Source organism: Buceros rhinoceros, unplaced genomic scaffold (genome assembly GCF_000710305.1).
Source record: "Buceros rhinoceros silvestris isolate BGI_N320 unplaced genomic scaffold, ASM71030v1 scaffold7862, whole genome shotgun sequence".
NCBI classification, from domain to species: Eukaryota; Metazoa; Chordata; class Aves; order Bucerotiformes; family Bucerotidae; genus Buceros; species Buceros rhinoceros.
Window position 1 is genome coordinate 1 of NW_010397092.1, and position 19,742 is coordinate 19,742.

General features: G+C 37.2%; 1 protein-coding gene across 1 annotated transcript; it reads left to right on the forward strand.

Annotated features, from left to right (window-relative positions):
- Nucleotides 1–9,373: 9,373 nt before the first annotated feature.
- LOC104502175 (leucine-rich repeats and immunoglobulin-like domains protein 3) lies at nucleotides 9,374–19,141 on the forward strand (the record flags this gene model as incomplete). Its single annotated transcript, XM_010146108.1, has 9 exons — nucleotides 9,374–9,508; nucleotides 10,147–10,290; nucleotides 12,627–12,770; nucleotides 13,078–13,221; nucleotides 13,646–13,789; nucleotides 15,133–15,213; nucleotides 15,898–15,969; nucleotides 16,329–16,400; nucleotides 18,978–19,141. Coding segments are annotated over 9 exons (1,100 nt in total), but the record flags the coding sequence as incomplete, so codon positions are not given.
- Between the last annotated feature and the right edge of the window lie 601 nt (nucleotides 19,142–19,742).

Sequence of the window (19,742 nt, forward strand, 5' to 3'; positions counted from 1 at the left end):
AACAGCCCCCCTTTTCAAACCGCGACAGTTCTGAATTTGGTTTCCATTCTAATGGCATTCCTTACCTAAGATGTACCTGTCATTTATCCTGAAAATCTGCTAGAATCTGTGATGGTGATACTGAAGAAAACTAGTATTGCCTTTTAGGTCTACAATCACTGTAAAGTTTTGTATCTAGGATGAATACAGAAATAGATTGAAAGTAAGTAATATAAATTCAGTAACCTTGTGTAGAAGTCCAGCATGGTCTTTGAAGACCAACTACTATTTGCCCAGGGGTTTTACTTTAAAACTCTTCAGAAAATGTTTACTACTTCTAGAGTGATTAGTTCTTTGTGAGGAAGAAGGATACTGATTTTCAAATGCGGCAACATTATTTAAGGTTTTGTTTAAGGGTATACAGTTTAAATAAGAAACTTCTGCCACTTGCAGAAGTTTTAAAATACGTAACTGTAGGCACCATACAATATCAGTGCACTGTATCCTTGATTACTGTGGCCAACGGAAGGCAGCAGTGACTTTAAAGAGACAGAACAGCTTTGAGTATTAAAGTATTCTGCCCCCCCAACTAAATTTTACTCTTCTTATCAAAATGTATTTGCAGAACTAGAATTAGTATTAAAGAACCCATTTTCTTATTACCAACATCCAGGATATGTTATGTAGTAATCACCTTGCTGTCTGTAGGGACTAGAAAGTTGTACCTGCCAAAGTCTTCAGTGCGTACAGTGAAATTGTAATGTTAGGCTACCTTTAAATGATGGAATGCTCTAAACAGCCGTGATTTTACATTTTATTGCATGGAAATGATTTTATTTAAAAGCATAGGCACATACGGTGCAGATGATTTAGATGGAAATATCCTTGTAGCTTATCTTGTAAAGACTGATCATGTTAGTCTAGCACACAAACAAATACTCAGCCTTACTAAGCCAGAGTGGAAAGTTCTTAGAGCAGAAGTAAAAGAAGCATAGATGATTCACAGTTTAGTAATGTTTTTCAAGTTTTACATTGATATGTGGTTTGTATTAGGTTCCCACTTCGCTTTTTTCAGAATGTGAAATCTTTGGTTACAGAATGTGCAGCGTGATTGCAGTTGAAACAAGGAATCACATGGACATTTACTTTTGAGTTCTGAGATGATGAAAAATGTTGCCAGTGTTGAGGAAGTTTCTTGAAATGTGCCCCGTTGTTCATCAGATGCTGGACTGAATCCACAAGTCACTTTTCAGAAGGCTTTCTACAGCCTTTGGTTTGTAATGTGTTTTTGTTGGTATATGCTGAGTTCAAATGTGTTGTCTCTGAAGACAGGTGTTTTGTGTTATATTTAAAAAGGTAAATAAACACAAAGGATTAAAAAAAAAAATCAGTCAGGAAATAGAAACAGGACAAAAGGACTGTAAAGTAGCCAGACTTAGGTGCCTGCAGGGGTCGGAAGTTATCATAGTAAGCAAAATTGTGTCAGTGTAAATGTAGGTTTCTGATCAGACCCTGTAAAATGACTCTACTTGGTTGTGATTACTTGATTATTAATCTCAGGCCTTTGGTATTCAGTGAACACTTCTGAAAAGCAAACCAAAAAGCTAAAGTGACATCAACCAGTGATTTCAAAAAAAAAAAAAATTTGGTCACTGAAAACAAACAAACTTAGGGAATGCTTAAAAAGTTTTTTTTTCACGTCCAGACGGTAGTCTGTGCTCTGAATGGGAGGTTCTACCTGTTGCTCATCTAACTCACACAGCTGCAGTGGGGAATTTATTGGAGAAGTTTTATTGTATACAAGGTTTTATAAATAAGCACTGAAATTAAAATTATTAGAAGAGCCAGAAGAGGTTTAGCTTTGTGTCTTTGCATATTAGCTCCTTCTGCTACCTTGCCTAGTCGCTCATAATTTCAGTCATCACTAAAATTTCTTCAGTGGACAGCAGGCTTTGCTCCAATCTGAATAAAACCCCGTTGATGAAAGACCTGGTTACAACATGGTTGTTTCTTAAGATTGGTAAAGCGTTGTTGCAGTGGAGACAGAGCTAACTCCAACATGATACAAACCTCCAGTATGTGGAGCCTATGAAACTGCAGTGTCAGTATCTTTACTTAGAGGCTTTCTTAGCAAATGGGATTGTTCATGCTACCTTATTTAAATATATAATCTGAAAAAGGATTTTTCTTCATACCTCTTAAAACTGAGTAAACTATCACTTCAGTTGAAGTGGCTTATCATAGATCTTTGCTAAACAAGGTGCTGAGCTTGTGTCTAAAGATTTCTAAATTCATCTGTATTTTAGGTATCTGGATGCTTGCTTCCATTCTCCTTACCAGGGAGAAAAAAACAGTCTTACCTTTTTTTCATTTGGGAGGGAATTAATAGAGTATATCTGATCACTGATTTTCATTCTTGCTTAAAAAAAAAGGTCTTTGATGCTAAAAAGACACTATTGCAAAATTTGAGCGTGCACTGTCAAATCTTGGCTTTGATTAACCAACATACAGTGTAAACACCTATCTAACTTTATGCACGAGCATAGTTACTGAAGAAAAGTAATGGTTAATCCCATATACTATTTGGAAGGTATTTTAGTATTGTGTGTCCATTTCTGTTTAAAATGCAGAAATGTATATTTAAATATGTTTTCTGATAGTGCTTCAGAGAGTCATACTGAGAAGTAAAATTCAATTAGTTGAAGCAAACACGCAAAACAGATTATATATTTGTCCTAGCTGGCGTTGTGGAAATGACAGTGATAGTTTGCACAGCGTGGCAGTATCTGAATGAGGAAAAGTCCTGTGAAAGGTCTTCTGTAGAGAGAATTGATTTTTACAGTCCTTGTTTGGAATAGAGGTAGGTAGGACAAATCTGTCTATTTGTCATCTCGCAGTAGGCTGGGAGTGGAAGCTGTGTGTAAAATCCAGGAGAATGCTGCTATACTCGCAAGAAAGAAGTCCAGCTGCAACTCCTGAAAATGAAAGCTTACATTCAGTAGGAGTGGATGCCTTTCTCTTCTACGCTTGCCAGAGAAAGTGGTATTGTGTGTTTATAAAGCTAGCATACTAAACTGAAGACTGGCTCCCAATATTAACAAAATGTTGGTCAAATATTTTACATCCTTGTCATCTCTTCAGCTACCACTTTATTATGGGAAGGATTAAAATTTGGATGCTGCCTGGAAGAGTTTGTTTTGAAGAAGGATTGAAAGAAAGGATAGAGGAATGCCAGACTGGGCTTCAGGCTTAAGGCTACTTGGAGGAAGTCCCAAAACTGAGAGTGGTGGTAAACCATGTGTGACTTGGGCTGAAGTTGCAAGCAAAAAGCTAGACTGAAGAAACTTAGTGGAATTAGTTCTTGCAGTCTTTGACATTTGGTGTGGAGACTAAGAGGAAGTAAATGAAAGAGTTTGAAAAGAAACCTGTCTTAGTCAGACTTGCAGACATGGAAACTAGATTTTTATGGCAGCGATTTAAGCTGAATGATCGGGCAAGGAAGAAGTGTGTAGAAACCTAGAGTTTGTTGTAGCAAAAATATAAAGTAGTGAGAGCCTAGACGAGTGTTTTTGCAATGAGAATGGAAAAGAATGCAGATTTTATGAGCTTTTTGCAGTGGAAGAAACTGGTATGATTTTCTGATCAACAGTGTTAAAAAGAATAAAAAATAAGAATAATAGATTAGAAAAATAGAGAATACTGTTCCTGTGTGACAAATTTCCTACCATTCTTTGGAAATGGAAATTTCATCAAGGAGGAGACACTAAGTTGTAGGTCATACAGTAAGGAGAATGAAGGAAATCAGAATGAAGTTAAGAGGTCAGACATAAGTATTTGGGCTGTATTTTAGAGAAGAGATAAGTGGTTATTGTAGAAGAGCAGTGAAATGTAATGACTCAGTGCCTTGAGTGAAATAGAAGTGGACAGGAGAACATCCCTCAACTTGTACTAACAGTCAAGGTTAGCAGTAGGTAGAAGGGTGTGGAGTCTAAAGAGCGTAGACTTTGGTCTGTGCCCTCCAAAAGGGAGGATTGGCTCTGTAACAGTGAAGAATAGGTGTTTTTACTTAAGTCCATACATCAGGTTAGAAAGATGATATATAATACTGGAGGGCAGTATGCTGGGTTTAATCTAGATCATATTTAGAGTTGTCCAAGATTTTATCATTAACTAACAGTCACAGAGTACACCAAGTCTGCAGTGGGTTATTAGTCCTGTTGTCAGCTTATGATGAAAAAGCTATGCTTGCATTGCTTTTGTTTACTGTTGTTAAAATAAAGTGATGAACTTACGCATTCACTGGGCTATCACATGCTAAGTAACTTATGATTATTTTGGAAAGGCTTGAAAGTGAGTGGAATGGGAAACAGACTCCAAGGTATCAAGAAGATAGTTTAGAAGGCAGGTTTAATTAATTACATGTTGGTACTATGACTGGAATAAGGAGAGAATTGCTATGGTAGTATCATATGTTCGGAAGTTTGGATTTGCTTCTGTCTTCTTTTTCATTATGAAAACATCTCTGATCCCAGAGTTGTTTCATTCTGCATCTTTCTATTCCCCTTTTCCCTGTTTATGTTTGGTTTGGGAATCAATAAACGTTTGGTCTCAAGTTTTGAACAGGATATCAGTAGGCTACAGAGTTCTAAGTTTTCAATTTCTGCTTTATGACTGTGTACCACAAAAAGCACAAAAAATAAGAGCAGATACTTGCTGACATCTAGCTTGAAAGAGCAATGACAGGCATGGATCATGGAATGAAGGAGACCTTCAAAAGAAAGAAAAACTGCTTGCCACAAGGAACGTGAGAAGCCTGCGTGTGAAGGAGGCATCAGACTTGCAGACCTACCAGCAGGACTGGAAGTAAGCCAGAATCCTGACTCTATTTCTGGCATGTTTGTCTTGGAGAAAAACAGTTTCACTTGAAATATTTCTGTATCTAACAGTTGCAAAGATTCAAAAAACCGTATGTTCTTAATTCAGTGTCATTGGGTGTCTAATGGTGAGAAGCGCATGTAGTCCTATTCATATCAGGGGATCTTTTTTGAAAGGGTAATCTTCAGCTCGAAACCATATTTACAGTATTTTATGTAATTGTTCATTACAGGCTGGCTAACTTTAGTAGTCAAATGAGTAGAAATTGGAAAAAAATTAAATCAAGAACGACTTGTAGGAGTTACTGAAAGTTCTCCTTAAGATTTGTGCTCCTAAAAGTTGTCCAGCCTTATCCTGAAAGTCAGAAAGCATGTGTCTTCCAGCAGTTTCTGAGAAAATTTATTGCAGTCTTGATCTTTCATCTTTACTATAATTTTTAAATTTTGTTTAAATTTTCTTCCGCTCAGTGTTCTTGACATTGTTGTTTCTTACAAGAGTTCCAAATCTCCAAAGGAGTTTGGGAGGGCAAGAAGCAATAGTTGCTTTGCCAAGACTCATATGATGTCAGTGGGTGAGTGGAGGGAAGAACAGGTGAAAGAACCACAAAGATTTGAGGAAATGTGATAAAGGAGGCTGTGAGCTGTAGTGGCGTGTAACGGAGATCACCTGGTGCATACTCAGATATGGATAGTCACGTCTGTTTTGCTGGTGCTCTGATGTGGCTGCCTCCAAGCCAGCTCTAATGTGGAAGCCTTATAAACAGAAGATGGTCAAACTAAACATCTACGAACCCCAATGTCTTGGCTTCAGCACTGTTCAGAAAGATATATCTAGCCCTAGCAGAGTGCTTTCTCTTTACATATCCTCTTAGTATCTGGCAAGAGACTCCACTATAATTTCATTTGCCGGAAAATTCAGCCGATACTCAATATATCCTGCCTCTCAGGACTTAGTTGAGAGACAGGAGATACTGTATTAGTCCAGAATGACACAGATGTTAAAACAAGTATTTTACAGCTTTGGGGAACAGGCTGCACAGACACAGCACTCCAAAAGTGTCTTTCTAGATGACTTGTTTCTTACCAGCTTGCACCACCTCAAGGCTCCTACCTATGCTCCTTCTCAGGAATGTGGTGTAGGATAAGACTAAGAGGTTCTCAAAACACAGCAGATCAAGATCTACCTGGAAGAAAGAGTTATGCTGGAGAAGGAAGTGCAAGAGTGTATTTTTGTGCTGAGATTTTGAATAGAAACAAAAGAGGACTTTTAGGCTTTCATATGTTTCTGAGTCGGAGTTTCCATGTTATGGGATCAGAGTAATGAAGCTTGCACAGATATTTCTCTTAGGTGGTAAACATTGCATAATGACAATCTATATGAAGAGATACTTGGTCATACTATCTCAGAGCTTTAAAAAACTTTCTTTTCCTGGCACATAAAAACTGTTATTCCTAATGCTTTTTATTTTCCCCAGAGGTAAGGAAAGTACAAGTCAATATGTCAGATACGTTGTTGTTTATATAGAATGAATCTTGAGATCATGATTGATAGGGCTGTTATAGATGTTTTGGCCTAGTGGTGTGGTTAAAGTCATGAATGCTGAGATTGAAAGCTAAGGTTTCACATATCCATAATGAAAACCTGATATTCTGACTTAAACTGGTATTCACAGAGGTATATGTAAAAATAATTAAATCAGTCTGCATGTACTCTTGGGTTGTTGGGTTTTTCTTTGTTGCAAGATGGGGTGTAGGTACTCAAAATGCAAAGGTCATGTTTAAATTCTTGCAGGTAGTTTTAGTGGTTTGATCTGTGTTACTTGGTACTGTTGCTGCTTCAATTGTAACAGGAGAAGCCATAAGGAAGATGTAGCCTGTGTTTGTTCCTTGCACATGAAGAAATTGTGATCAAATTGCTGCAGGTCTACTTCTCTGAGAACTTGATGCACTGGTTCTCTTGTTGCAGGGGATCTCTGTTGCTCAGATCTCCCCTCGAGGATCTGTGAAATGAAACCATTGTGGAGCATGCAGCTCCTTCTGACTGAGCACAGTAATAACAGCACTTCACTGGAAAGCTGGTTTTTTGAGAGGAGGTCCCCCCGCCGTGAACAAACTTGTATGTCATTGGGCTGATACAGAGGATACTATTTGGTTCTGCCTTCACTGTTAGACAGGCTTACATTTTCAAACATGTCCTTCTTGACTAATTTTGATGGTGATTTGTCAGTTGTGAGGAAGCTGATGCATTAATTTTATTTTATTTACTTCAGTGATGATTGCGAAGAAAAATCAAATTAGAATTGAAGTTTCTCATTTTAACTAAAGTTGGGTCTTAAATTAGAACTATTTGACTGTGTTCAGCACCGGGTAATGTCCTTCCACGTGTGAATTATGGCACTTAATTTTTTTTGAAGAAAAAACTGGACTGGGAGGTTGGAGCAGGCCAGTGAGTGAACCATTCAGATATTTTGCATCTAAGTAGCTTCTACAAATATGGGTAAGTGGAAGGTGCAGTGAGGGCTGTGAGGTGTGAGACAGACTAGGACTTTGATGTGTAGCTCTGTTTCAGTGAACAAAAGAAGTTGCTTTCTCCCCACTATATGACCTTACTATCTCCAAAAAAGAAAAATCTTCCCTGAAAGAAACAAGCTGGGATTTTTTGTTTGTTTGTTTTTGTTGTAACTTCATCTGCATCAGGTAATTTGCCAGTTAGTTTAAGTGCTAATCTGAAGGCTGCATAAGAGTTTTATTTGGTTCCATTAGGTCCAACTAAACTTTGTAATACAGGGGCTATTATCCTGCCAGTTGTGAGGAATTTCTGTTTTATGGAGCAATGCTGACACAAAGACAGCACTGTGCAAGCCCTCTGTATAACTGAACACTTTCACACTGCAATTTAGGAGGCGTGCAGTTCAGGAAATTGCTGGCTTCTGCTGGAGCACACTTTTACTGCAAGGAAAATTTTACTCGTCACTCAAGTAATTGGCAGTTTTAATACCTTGTTAGTAATTACCTTATAAACAAACTAATGCATAAAGGCAAGTCTCTATGGCCTGTTAGATAACTCACAGTCTTATTTGGCCAGTGGAACTGGCACATGGTGGTGGTGTTTGTTGTTGTTTTTTATTAATTTGTTTCCATTTATTATAAATACTTTCAGCTAAGAGTTAAAAAAATGCAGTGTACCTCCACCAGACGGCCTGAGGAGTGAAACACGATACAAGCGCAGTGTTGGAGGGGCTGCAAGATCACTTACCCATTCCCACATGTGGTCAGAAGGTCTATTAATCTAACTCTGGTTCAGTTTTTGAGTCAGGTCTTTTTTTATCTTTAGCAGTAATCTCCTTACACCCCTTGAATATGTGAGGATTGTCCATGCTATCCTAAATGTGTGGCATACTGTTTGGTAGTAAGAGCAAGTATTTCCAATGAAGGCAAACATCCTCCAGAATCAATATTCTTGTTCATAGTTTTACCGAAATTGCCTTTGTCTGCAATCTCTAGGAGCTGGGGAAAGCTCCTAAATTTTGATCATTCATCATACTAGTTACAGAATGCACCACAGTCAGAACTGACTTGAACTTCCCAAGGTAACAAGGATCATTTTGGGTTACGTTCATTTAACTAGTTGTGGTCTGTTTTCCCCTATGTACCATTAGTCCCAAACAAATAATTATGCAGCTGAGTTGAAAAAACTGGTAGATTGTTGGGTATGAAGATGAAATACGATCGCTGGAAAATTACGTTTCATTGAAAGTGAAAGAAGGGGTGTTCCTTATAGTAGACTAGGATACCCATATCTTTAAACAGTTGCAGAGTTTTTGTTGTGGAACTGGGTGTGACACGTAGCTGAAGTTTGACCAGATGTGAAGTCCAGAACCTCTGGAATGAGCTGTAATAAGCAGAAATATTGTTCTTTCCTAACTCACTAGAAAAATCTAAGGGATGAAATACTGTATAGAATACATATAATATATAAAGTGTCTTTCTGAAGGAATGCCCTGTAATCCATTTTTCTAATCTAGTTCTGTTTTTCTGGAAATTCAGTCTGATTTTCATGCTATAGGAGTTTTAATAAAACTGAATCACTATGTTGTCAATTTTTGTGAAATAGAAAGCATCTCTAATCTCGTTTCCTTACAATACCGTGACACACTGTTCAATGCAAATACTGTATATTTCTACTGTTCAGAAATAGATGATCGTAGAATTTTACATCTTGTTTTAAAAGCCATAAATTGCATTAATTTTATTATAATGCAGCTTTTTTCATCTTGTTTGCTGGGAGTATGTTTTAAGGAATGTTGATTAACACATTTATGTAAAGCATTGCAATTTGTGATTCGGGATGGCTAGAAATGAATGTCATATTTAGAGAATGTACTTCATTAGTTTTCTTTAACTAGAATTATTTTCAAGTGGGGGGATTAAGAACAATCTTTCATCAGAGTCATGTGTAGTTAAGAGAAGTGTTTACTCTAGAAATGACAGTATTTTCACTACTGTCCTTAAAATTTCAGGACCAGTAACAAGATTGCCAACATCTTGTCTGAACATCTGAAGCCATTTCAGAATCTAGAAACTTTGGACTTGAGCAACAACAATATATCAGAGCTAAAAATATCATCATTTCCATCATTACAGCTCAAGTATCTGTAAGTAAACTTGGTATTACTTTTTTCTTTCAGGTTACTTTCAAAATACTTGTTGGAAAACTTAAATTGGCAGCTGTTTAAGGTACTAAATCTTCTTTCAATTAGACACATTAAATATTAGTCCTCCTGTCATCTGAGTTTAACATAAGCTGCTAACTTGAATACATGAGTTGTTGCAATGACATGCTTTAGTTTTCATGTAAAAAGCAAGGGTCATTATCTTGAGATGAAGCAAATAGATGTGTCTCTTGAGAAGAATAATTATGTAACAAAATTAAGTCAAGTTCGCTGTGGTTGGGCTAGTCTTGAGTTACATGGAGTTTGGTGGATCTTTGTGAATCTACCTTACTCTTTGTTTAGCAATACTGCAATGCCAGAAATATACCAAGTGAGAATAAAGCAATGGGGCTGCAGCATGCTGTCTTCTGCCAATAATATGCTCCTCCAGAGTTGGGCAAAATGTTGGTGGTGAAATACTATTTGACCATAGACTGAGCTTTCAAGAGCTCTAACTAATATGATAAATGAAATTCCATTTATCAAGGAGTAGGCAGCGCAAGAGCTTTGTGTTTCACTACTTGGTATTAAGAATTTATTAAATAACTGTAAATTTGACCTTCTAGACATTGTTTCAACAGGTACATTAACAGTAACCGAATAACCTCCATGGAGCCTGGTACCTTTGACAATTTGTCTACCACACTTCAAGTATTGAAACTGAACAGGAACAAAATTTCAGCAATCCCTCAAAAGATGTTTAAGCTCTCCCATCTGCAGCACCTGTAAGTGCAACGTACAATTGACTAATTGTTTTCAGGTGTTCCAAAGCACTAGCAGTGCTTGAACTTTAGCCTTTGATTTAACCAGAGGCAGAGTGAGACAGACACAGAAAACATATTACTACAACCCTTGCTAACTGCAGCTTTGTACCGAACAAAACTAGTCTTATATATTGGTGAGATGTGAATAGTCTTTGTGTTTAAAGATGTATTTGCCTATTAAAGGAAGAAAAAAAATTATAGGGAAGGGGTAATAGCAGTATTCCTGAAAGAAAGCATTGAAAAATAAGTGAAGTAAACTCATATAGTTCAGTACAGCAGTCTCTTTATTATAGTGTGCTTTACTGGTGAAATGGAGTTAATTTGCTTTCAGAAGGTACAGCAATGATCAAAATGCTTGATTAACTAGACCTCCATTAACTTCACTGATACAATACTGTCTACAATGTTTTACTGAATAGATAATAGATAAAGTTACTTAATATGGAAGAGGCTGGGGGAATAGCTTTTTCTTTCTTAAAACAAAACAAAAATAACCCCAAAGAAACTTTAGAGTGCAAGAAGTTGACAAGAGGATGGGTTAGGAGGCACTTTGTCAAATCCTGATTAATTATTGTCCATATTGGATAATCAGGGGTTAAAAATTATGAACTCCCTTAGGTTAACCTTGCAAGTGAAAGGTCATAAGACCAGTGAAGTGGATGCTTGACACATCTGGAAAACAGTGACTGTGTCTTTTCTGTATACAAATGCAGGAAGACTTTGCCTCAAGCCTTAGTAGAAGAGTGTGAGAACAGCCCTGCAAAGCTAACAAAGCATCATTTGTAAATGATCTTAGTAGAATTTGATTTTCAGATTCAACAGAAATTTTGGAGATGGTGATATTCTTGCCTAAAAATTTTTATTCATTCACAATTTAATCAGTAGGCTGACCTAGTTATGTTAGGTAGCTAATCAGCAGTGAAGACCAAAAATTTGTGTTACCACCTGAAAGAAGTATTCAGATGAAGAGTGGGTAAGAAACGAAGGCTGTTCTTCCTGAATGCTCTTCACTGCACATTTAAACACAGGAGGAGGAGGGGAGTTCTCTACTGGGTGTCTGTTAGCAGGTAGGGCTCGTGTCAGGCTGCCAGAGAGGAAAGCTGAATTACAAGAGCTCTAACTAATATGATAAATGAAATTCCATTTATCAAGGAGTAGGCAGCGCAAGAGCTTTGTGTTTCACTACTTGGTATTAAGAATTTATTAAATGACTGTAAACTGTACAATTACAAGACTGAGACTCTGAAAAATAATTGTAGTATAACTATGTAGAGAGAATTCTTTAGCCCTTTACTTCCCATGGGGAAGTAAATTTTGTAAGGAGAGGATTCTTCTTGGTTTGGATGGATGCAGGTTGATAGATCTAAGACCTTCTGGAAGGGGCAGATGATTATCCATTGTTGTATGAGGGCCTTTTCTTAGTATCGTCTAATCTTGTTACTTTGTACTATGTATCAGTTGTTGCTAATAAACTGTTAATTTAGCAAATGATGGCTAGTTTAAAATTCAGTTACAAAAACAGTTAACATTGGTCTTTGTGCCCGTGAGCGGCTAGACTTCCCTTTTCACATTGCTCAAAGTCAGGGATTGGTGCAAAGTTTGGAGTGAGAAAGGAACAAAGCCAAGAAAGTGGTGTGGAGAGCAGGAAAGTAAGATACTGAGTATCACTGTCACTGCAGCTTGCCCTCCAGCTAGTTATGCCTTGTAACTCCCTTCCAGGATACGCATAGGTCCCAGCTTCTGAGCTACAAGGGATGTGTGTAGTGGCAGAAGGGCAAATTCCATGACCACTTGAGGAGGAGGGAAGGAACTATTTGCAACTCATTGTGGAGAATGAGAGAGGAATGCGTTATGAATGCTTGGCTCCAGAATAAGAAAGAAAACTATCACCCAGAATATTTAAATTTGTCTAGTTATCACAACTGAAAATTTTAACTTTTTCTTTCTCATTATGGATTGCAACTACAAGCTAACCTTAAGGGCTCTGCTGCTGGATAAATATCAGGAACTTGCTTTCACTTTTGCATTTGTGAACAGAATTAACCATGGCATTCTAGGGGAACAGTCTTTAAATCTGAAAGTCAAGGACAAATCCTTGTCCTCAGTATCAGAAGAGTATAACAGTATTAGCATGGTTAAACATAATGTATTACAGTAAAATGTTTGATTTTTATTCCATCTTGTTGTTTTATGCACAATAAAAGCATTTAAATAAGGACTGTTTCCAGAGAGGAAAGAAAGGTTGTTGGCATGCAGATAAACTTACTGAGCTGTAACTGTAAATTTTATTAATGCAGGGAGCTGAGCCGCAACAAAATTAAAAAAATAGATGGGCTTACTTTCCAAGGACTTCCAGCTTTGAAATCATTAAAGCTGCAGAGAAATGGGGTTACTAGGCTCATGGATGGTGCTTTCTGGGGATTGACCAACATGGAAGTCTTGTAAGTATCAACTTTTTGCTGATAGGTTCTGATGGTAACATATTAAGTAGAATTACACAGAATGAATAGATCTGCTTGATAAAATTTAGAGGCGTTACTGAATAAAATTGTTATAGTGTGGTTTGAAAAGCAGCAGGCAGTCAATGGTGAATGTGCAGGACAGCACATTCCTAATGCAACTCTAAATGTAAATAGAGGCTGGAGCTATCTAGCCAGTATCATGAAGTCAGGTGTGGACCTGTGGCAAGCACACAGGCTGCTGAGTTTCTGAACCTTACGTCTTTTATCTGTCTGTGTGTGTTTGTAGGCAGCTAGACCATAACAACTTAACAGAGGTAACCAAAGGCTGGCTTTATGGCTTGCTGATGCTGCAGCAACTCCATCTCAGCCAAAATACTATCAGCAGGATCAGTCCTGATGCCTGGGAATTTTGCCAAAAACTCAGTGAGCTGTGAGTAGCTTTTATTCTATTCCAGTTTTGAAAGCCGGGTACGTGCCAAAGCATGAGCTTCTTACCACTGATCTGTGAATTTTTTATAACAAAGTTTCCAAGGTGACAACAACTTTTTTGTATGTGAGACAGTTATATTTTGTTGAATGAAGTTGAAGCCAACCGTGACTGCTTCATTTCACTGTGACAATTGTACTAAAGCTGTAACAGTCATTTTCAAATGAAAGAAATTCATTCTGCAGTAATTTGTGACTTGCTGGAAATGATACATAAGATTGTGCGATCAGAAATGGTGTAGTAGGTTTTGTGGTAGTTGTAAGGGGGAAAGAATTCCCACCCCCTGCCCAAAAATTCACCTGGGTTGAACTCAGTAATAAGCACTGCAGCATAAACATTAAAATACATTTTTTCCTTGAATTTGCAGAGATTTGACGTTCAATCACTTAACAAGGTTAGATGATTCAAGCTTCGTTGGTTTAAGCGTCCTGGTTGGACTGTACATTGGAAACAACAAACTAAATTATATTGCCGATTGTGCCTTCCGGGGACTTTCCAGTCTACAGACTTTGTAAGTTGACAAACTCAATTTTTAAGGTCAAAAACCATGAGGTAAACCGCCAGTGTTTATAGATATTTTTTCCTTGTGAAATATACAAGAACCTTTTGTTAACTTTCCCAGATCAGCATAAGTTTTTCTTACAGTAGGGTTTGTTTTTTGTTTGTTTTTTTGTTTTTGGTTTTTTTCAGTATAGTTGGGAGAGGGAGGATTTGCTGTTTCGTTAAGGCTGTGCACAATGGATGGTGGCAGTTATGATATGAGCTTTCAGTAGCATTATTTTGGGAAAGGCACGTCTCCATTCGAAGGCACCAAGCAGCACTGCTACCCGCTGCTTTAGGGATCTGGATCCTAATTGTGTCTTACCAACTTTTCCCTTGCGGTAGAAGTTAAGACAGCAAAACTTAAGACTGTCTTACTATGGATGCTGATGCTTGTCATGACTGGGCAATTACTTTAAGCACTTGAACATTTTTTTGAAATAGCATTTCTTAAAGGGGAAGGAAGAAGTAAAGTAATTTAAAATTATTCTACTTCATTAAAATCTTCCAGTTGAGTACCATTGACCCATCTGTTAGCCAGATGAATGAAATGGTTGCCTTTCCCTCTAGGCTTTGAAAAGGGTGCTAAGACTTTATTTTCAGGGGTTTGCCCACATCTCATACTTTGGACGTCTAGCAAAGATGTAATTCAGAAGGGTGAATGCTATGTTTTCTAAGTATACAGAGAGATATAAATACCAAGATTTTATTAAGCGTACAGATAGATAAAGAAGTCAGAGACTTGCAAGGTGTCTAGGAATTGTTAGACTTTTTCTCCTAGATTTTTTTTCCCCTAGATCTATCTTGTTGGTTCTTTGCTGTCACACTGTTCTTTTCACAAATACCTAATCTCTTCATGCGTCACAGATAATTAAGCTAGTGTTGTGGATGACGTAGTATGTAAAAATCATTCACTTTTATACGTAAATCTCCATATGTTCTCTATGTGTTAATATTATGAATTTGCAAAGGAATGTGTATATTTTGTTTTGAAGGGGCAACAGCTGATCCCTTCCCTTCCTGTCATGCTCCTTCTTTTATGATAGTATCTAAATGCCCTTGTAAAGGAATATGGGCTTGTTTCCTAACAATTCTTAAAATTGTTGAGTTTGTGTTCTTTTGACTTTACTTGGAAAAAGTGCTAATAGGCTTCTAAGTCTCTCACTGGAAAAGCTTCTTTTAAAAAATAAACAAACAATAAACAACCTACCTGAAGGCTCTTTTAGAAAATGTTCAAATTAATATATTCTCTTGAAGCATATGTGTTCTTTTTAGTAACTCTTGTGGTTTGATTTACCCTTCCCCCTTAAACAGGGATCTGAAAAACAATGAAATATCATGGACTATTGAGGATATGAATGGTGCCTTCTCTAGCCTAGATAAACTTAAGAAGCTGTGAGTATTGCTGCAATATTTGTATCTCATCATTCCTTAAAATACCTTGGATTATATGTTTCAAGAGACAAATGCAATGCTTAATGATTTTATATTTTCCATAGTGGAGATGTGGTTCATTGTTTTTTGGGTTTTTTTTTTTCCTTTTCCTCACCATTTTGTTCTCTATAAAAGGTTCATTTTTGATGAAAGAAATTCCAGACTTTTCAAGTCAAACCAATCTGAAATATTTTAAATATTACTACTATTTATGGAAACATTTCTCAAGGAATGATCGTTTCCCATAATAGGAAGTAGTAAGTGCATTATATGACAAAGGCGTAGTGACAGGGATAGTCTTTGATAAAGTAATGCAGCATCCAATGGAAGTGGCTTCATTGCATTGGCATTTTCAAATGCACATCTATGAAATAAAAAGATGCTTATGTGTACACTTTTAGAATAATCCATATCACTGAATTGTACACATTAAACCTCTTCTAAAATCATTGTAAAATCTAGGTGTTTGGTTAAGGGCAATAAACGAGTATCTTTTAGAGGTGAGGCATTTTGCTGCATTGGGAAAGGTTGAATGGTGAATATTAGACACAGTTTAGAAATAAATGCCAAAAATGCAATTGTTCAGCTCAACAAATACTTTCATCTTATTGCATCTTTTTTGCATTATGCACTTACGTTTTTCAGGATACTCCAAGGAAACAGGATTAGATCGATTACAAAGAAAGCATTTTCTGGTTTGGATGCACTCGAACACCTGTAAGTCATAGAAATTCACATTTAACCCAACATTGTAAAAAAACGAATTGAAATAAAAGTAGCTTTACTTTTACAAATAGCTTTACTTCTGAATTTGAATGAAATAAACCTCTCCTGGTTGCTACTGTGATCTTGAGAAGGTTCTTTTATTTCAGAGTTATGTCGAATATGAATTAATGCAGAAAGTGTTACGTACTAAGCATGATATAAACCTCCTTTATCCTGTCGCTTTAGTTTTTGAGTGAGGAGATCCTTTGTATATCACTAAGGTAGCAAACTGTTTCTTGAGTCCTGAATACAATTTTTAGTAACCTACTCTTTCCTTATCTAATATTATTTTTCTTTTTTTTTTTCCCTAGAGATCTAAGTAACAATGCAATTATGTCAGTTCAAGGAAATGCATTTTCACAAATGAAGAAACTCAAAGAATTGTAAGTTACTATCTAAAGACATCACCTCTAAAATATATATATCCAAATAAATATATAAATAAAAGCCTTGTAAAATGTTGCCTGATGTAGTGATAAACTCCCACTGTAATCTCTCTGAAGTCATGTAAAAATGGTGTGTCGCTGTTTCAGGTTTTTTATTTTTTTATGTGATGACTGTGTTTAAGTGAGATAGTGTAGGATAGAAGGCATTCATTTTCTGCTATGTTTGGTGTCAAGAGTCCTTATTTTAAATTGGCTGATCTCTAATAGGTATTAGATAAGGGAGACTTTGATGTAATGTGCTATAAGATCAGTAGTGCTATCACTGAGCTAAAGCTTACGAGACCAATGAAATGCAGTGCTGTAATTCTTTTGTAAAGACCTGGTTGTCAGTGCTTGTAATTGGGTCCTCCTCTCTATTCTGTAGTAGCAAAGGGGCAGATCTTCAGAGAAGTCATGAAGCCATCTCTGGGAACGACGTATTCTTTTAGTGAGTTTTGAGGGTGTTTTGGTCCTCTTACCCTCTTTCTCTGTTGATCAGTGCAGAAAAACGCTGTCACTGTTCCCTGTGTTTTGAGTACAGCTAATTCTTCTTCTTGCATATAACTTATGTCTCCTCTACTCATATCAGCCTTCTGTAGTCAGATCTGCTGTCCTAAGCTGCTCTATTGATAGTCTGACAACAAATCAAAGAAAAGCAAAGAGGTGCTGCTCTCACTACGAGTAGAAACTGCCCAAAGCCTGTCTGGAAATTTTAATGGATTTTTCCATACTCCTGTCAAGTATCACCCCAGCAGCTGTGTCTCTACTTCACCTTAATGGTATTACTCCATGTTGGGTGCCATACAGAAAATGACAAGCCTTGTATGTTTTGTAGAATCATAGAACGGCCCGGGTTGGAATGGACCTCAAAAAGGTATCTAGTCCAGCCTTTTGTGGAAAAGGGAGCTTAGATGAGACTACCTAGCACCTTGTCCAGTTGTATCTTGAAAGCCTCCAGTGCTGGGGACGCAATCACAGTCCTGGAGAGTTGTAAACAGTGTATGAAAGTTCACACTGTAAAATATTTCTTTCTTGTGTCTAGACAATATTTGATTCATTCAAAGTTTGGTTTGATGTTACCCATATCCCAGTGTAGCTGCAGCTGCTCTAGAAAGCTGCAGCTGTGCTCCTACTTGTAGCCAGGGGCTTTCTGCCTTTCTTCTTCCTTGAGTTGGACCTTGTTGTATTGCTTGAATATTTTTCTGAACTCACTCTGCCAGCTTCAGGGCAATTGCTAGATTTGTTGCAAGAGAAGTGGTGGGAGTGCAGTACTGACAATTAGGGATTGATATAGATGATTTGAGGAGTGATTAACTGTGATGGAATGACAGGCTAGCACTGCTCCAGGAGGTGCAAGATACCAGACTCCGAACACTTCAATGAAATAACTATTGAAGATTTGGTGGGGTTTTTACTTGATGAAACACCTTGTAGACATCAATTATGTCTGAGGAAGATGAAGACAGATGGTAGAAAGTACTCTTCCATAAGTAAGATTGTTTAGTGTAAATTCCCACCTAGTAATTTTGTTCTGAGGCCCCTAGAGAGTAAATCTGAAAATAATATGACAGATACCCACTGCATCAGGGTAGCAAAAAAACCTGCTGTGATTTCTTTGCCTCCTAAGAATAACGGGAATGGCCCTAGAACTTCAGTGAAAGATGACCTGCTTCATGTCAATATCCGCTGGTTTTGCTGGCATCCCTGGGTTTTATCTATGCAATGTTAGTGTGCAAAAAAAGAGCACAGAGACACTCTTCCTTTTCCTTAAGAAAAAAATAAAGAATTGATGTGTCTCTCTAAAGCTGTTTCTCTCCTTGGATCCATAAATTATTTTTGCTTTTCCTCCAAGAACAGGTAAGATTTGAAGGGAGGAATTTTATTACTGACTGTAATTTTTAATATTATTTTTTTAAGAGTGATTCTGAGTTTTCAGCCAGAACTGAGAACTCTTTCCTACTTCAGCTCCTGATTCTAGATGCTCCACAGCATATCCTTTTGCTTTCTTATTTTAGTCCTCTCTGTGAATGTAGCTATTCACATATGTTAGGTAGGCTGATAACCACTTCTGCACTTGTTATTTCAACACCTGACTATTCTTTGTCTCTCCACTCCCCTTTTTAAATACCTTCCCCAAGGTAAATTCTGACTGAAATGGAAATGAGGGAATGAAATACTCTCAGGATATTTTAGTGTTAGCTTCCAGAGTACCCTCCTTCTTGAACTGTTCTACACGCCCATTCTGTGTGTCCTGCTGCTGACTGTGGTTTTGTACCCAAGACAGTACAAACATACCTGACTGCCTGGACTCGTATTCGAGTCCAGCAGAAGCTGGGAGTTGAGCGTAACACGTAGAATGTAGGAATCGTGATAATGGTGTCACCACATCTGAGATAAATAATATTGCTGTCTTTCTCTTTGTGATATATATTTAGCCTAAAAATTTAGTTTTGTTACTGACGTATGCTCATATAGATCTGTATTAAAACCAGAAAAAACAGCAAACAGGCTTTAAATGTAATTGCTTTTTCTTAGGCACTTAAACACGTCAAGTCTCTTGTGTGACTGCCAGTTAAAATGGCTACCACAGTGGATGTCAGAGAACAACTTTCAGAGCTTTGTCAATGCCAGTTGTGCCCACCCTCAGCTTCTAAAAGGGAGAAGTATTTTTGCTGTCAGCCTGGACGGGTTTGTCTGTGGTGAGTATAGCCTCTATTCCTCATTCCGGAAAACAAATTTTGCTGAATACATTTGGTTTTGTTGTGGTTTCTTTGATATGTTTTGATTTCTGTAATAAAATGGAGAGGATTTAATATTCGTTAACATTTCCATCTCTGTTTCCAAACTGTGACACAGGTGCTTAAAGCTTATGGCTTTGTAAAAGATGGGGAGTGACAGTTTTCTGACTTCTGTTTCATGTAGAACTTGCTTACATAGTACATAGCGGAGTATGCAAGGGAAAGCTCACTAGTTTGTCATGGTAAATGTATATGCCTCTAGATGTAAAAGATGGATATTGTTTAGGTAACTATAGTTTCTAAGTGAGACACATTTTGGCAAACCTAAGATGGCATTTTTGGGTTTGATTATTTGTAAATTATTTTCATACTTCATTAGTCTTGAGATTATTGCAGAGCTGAGAAAACTTGAAGGTAAAATACTGGCCTCAGATCTGACCTTTTTATGTGAGCTTTTTGTCTCCTTTAAAAATTATTTGGAACATGTAGGTTATTGCCTGTATGTAAACTATATTTTAAAACATCCCATTGCCACAGTTATGCTACTGATATTTTGTGTTTC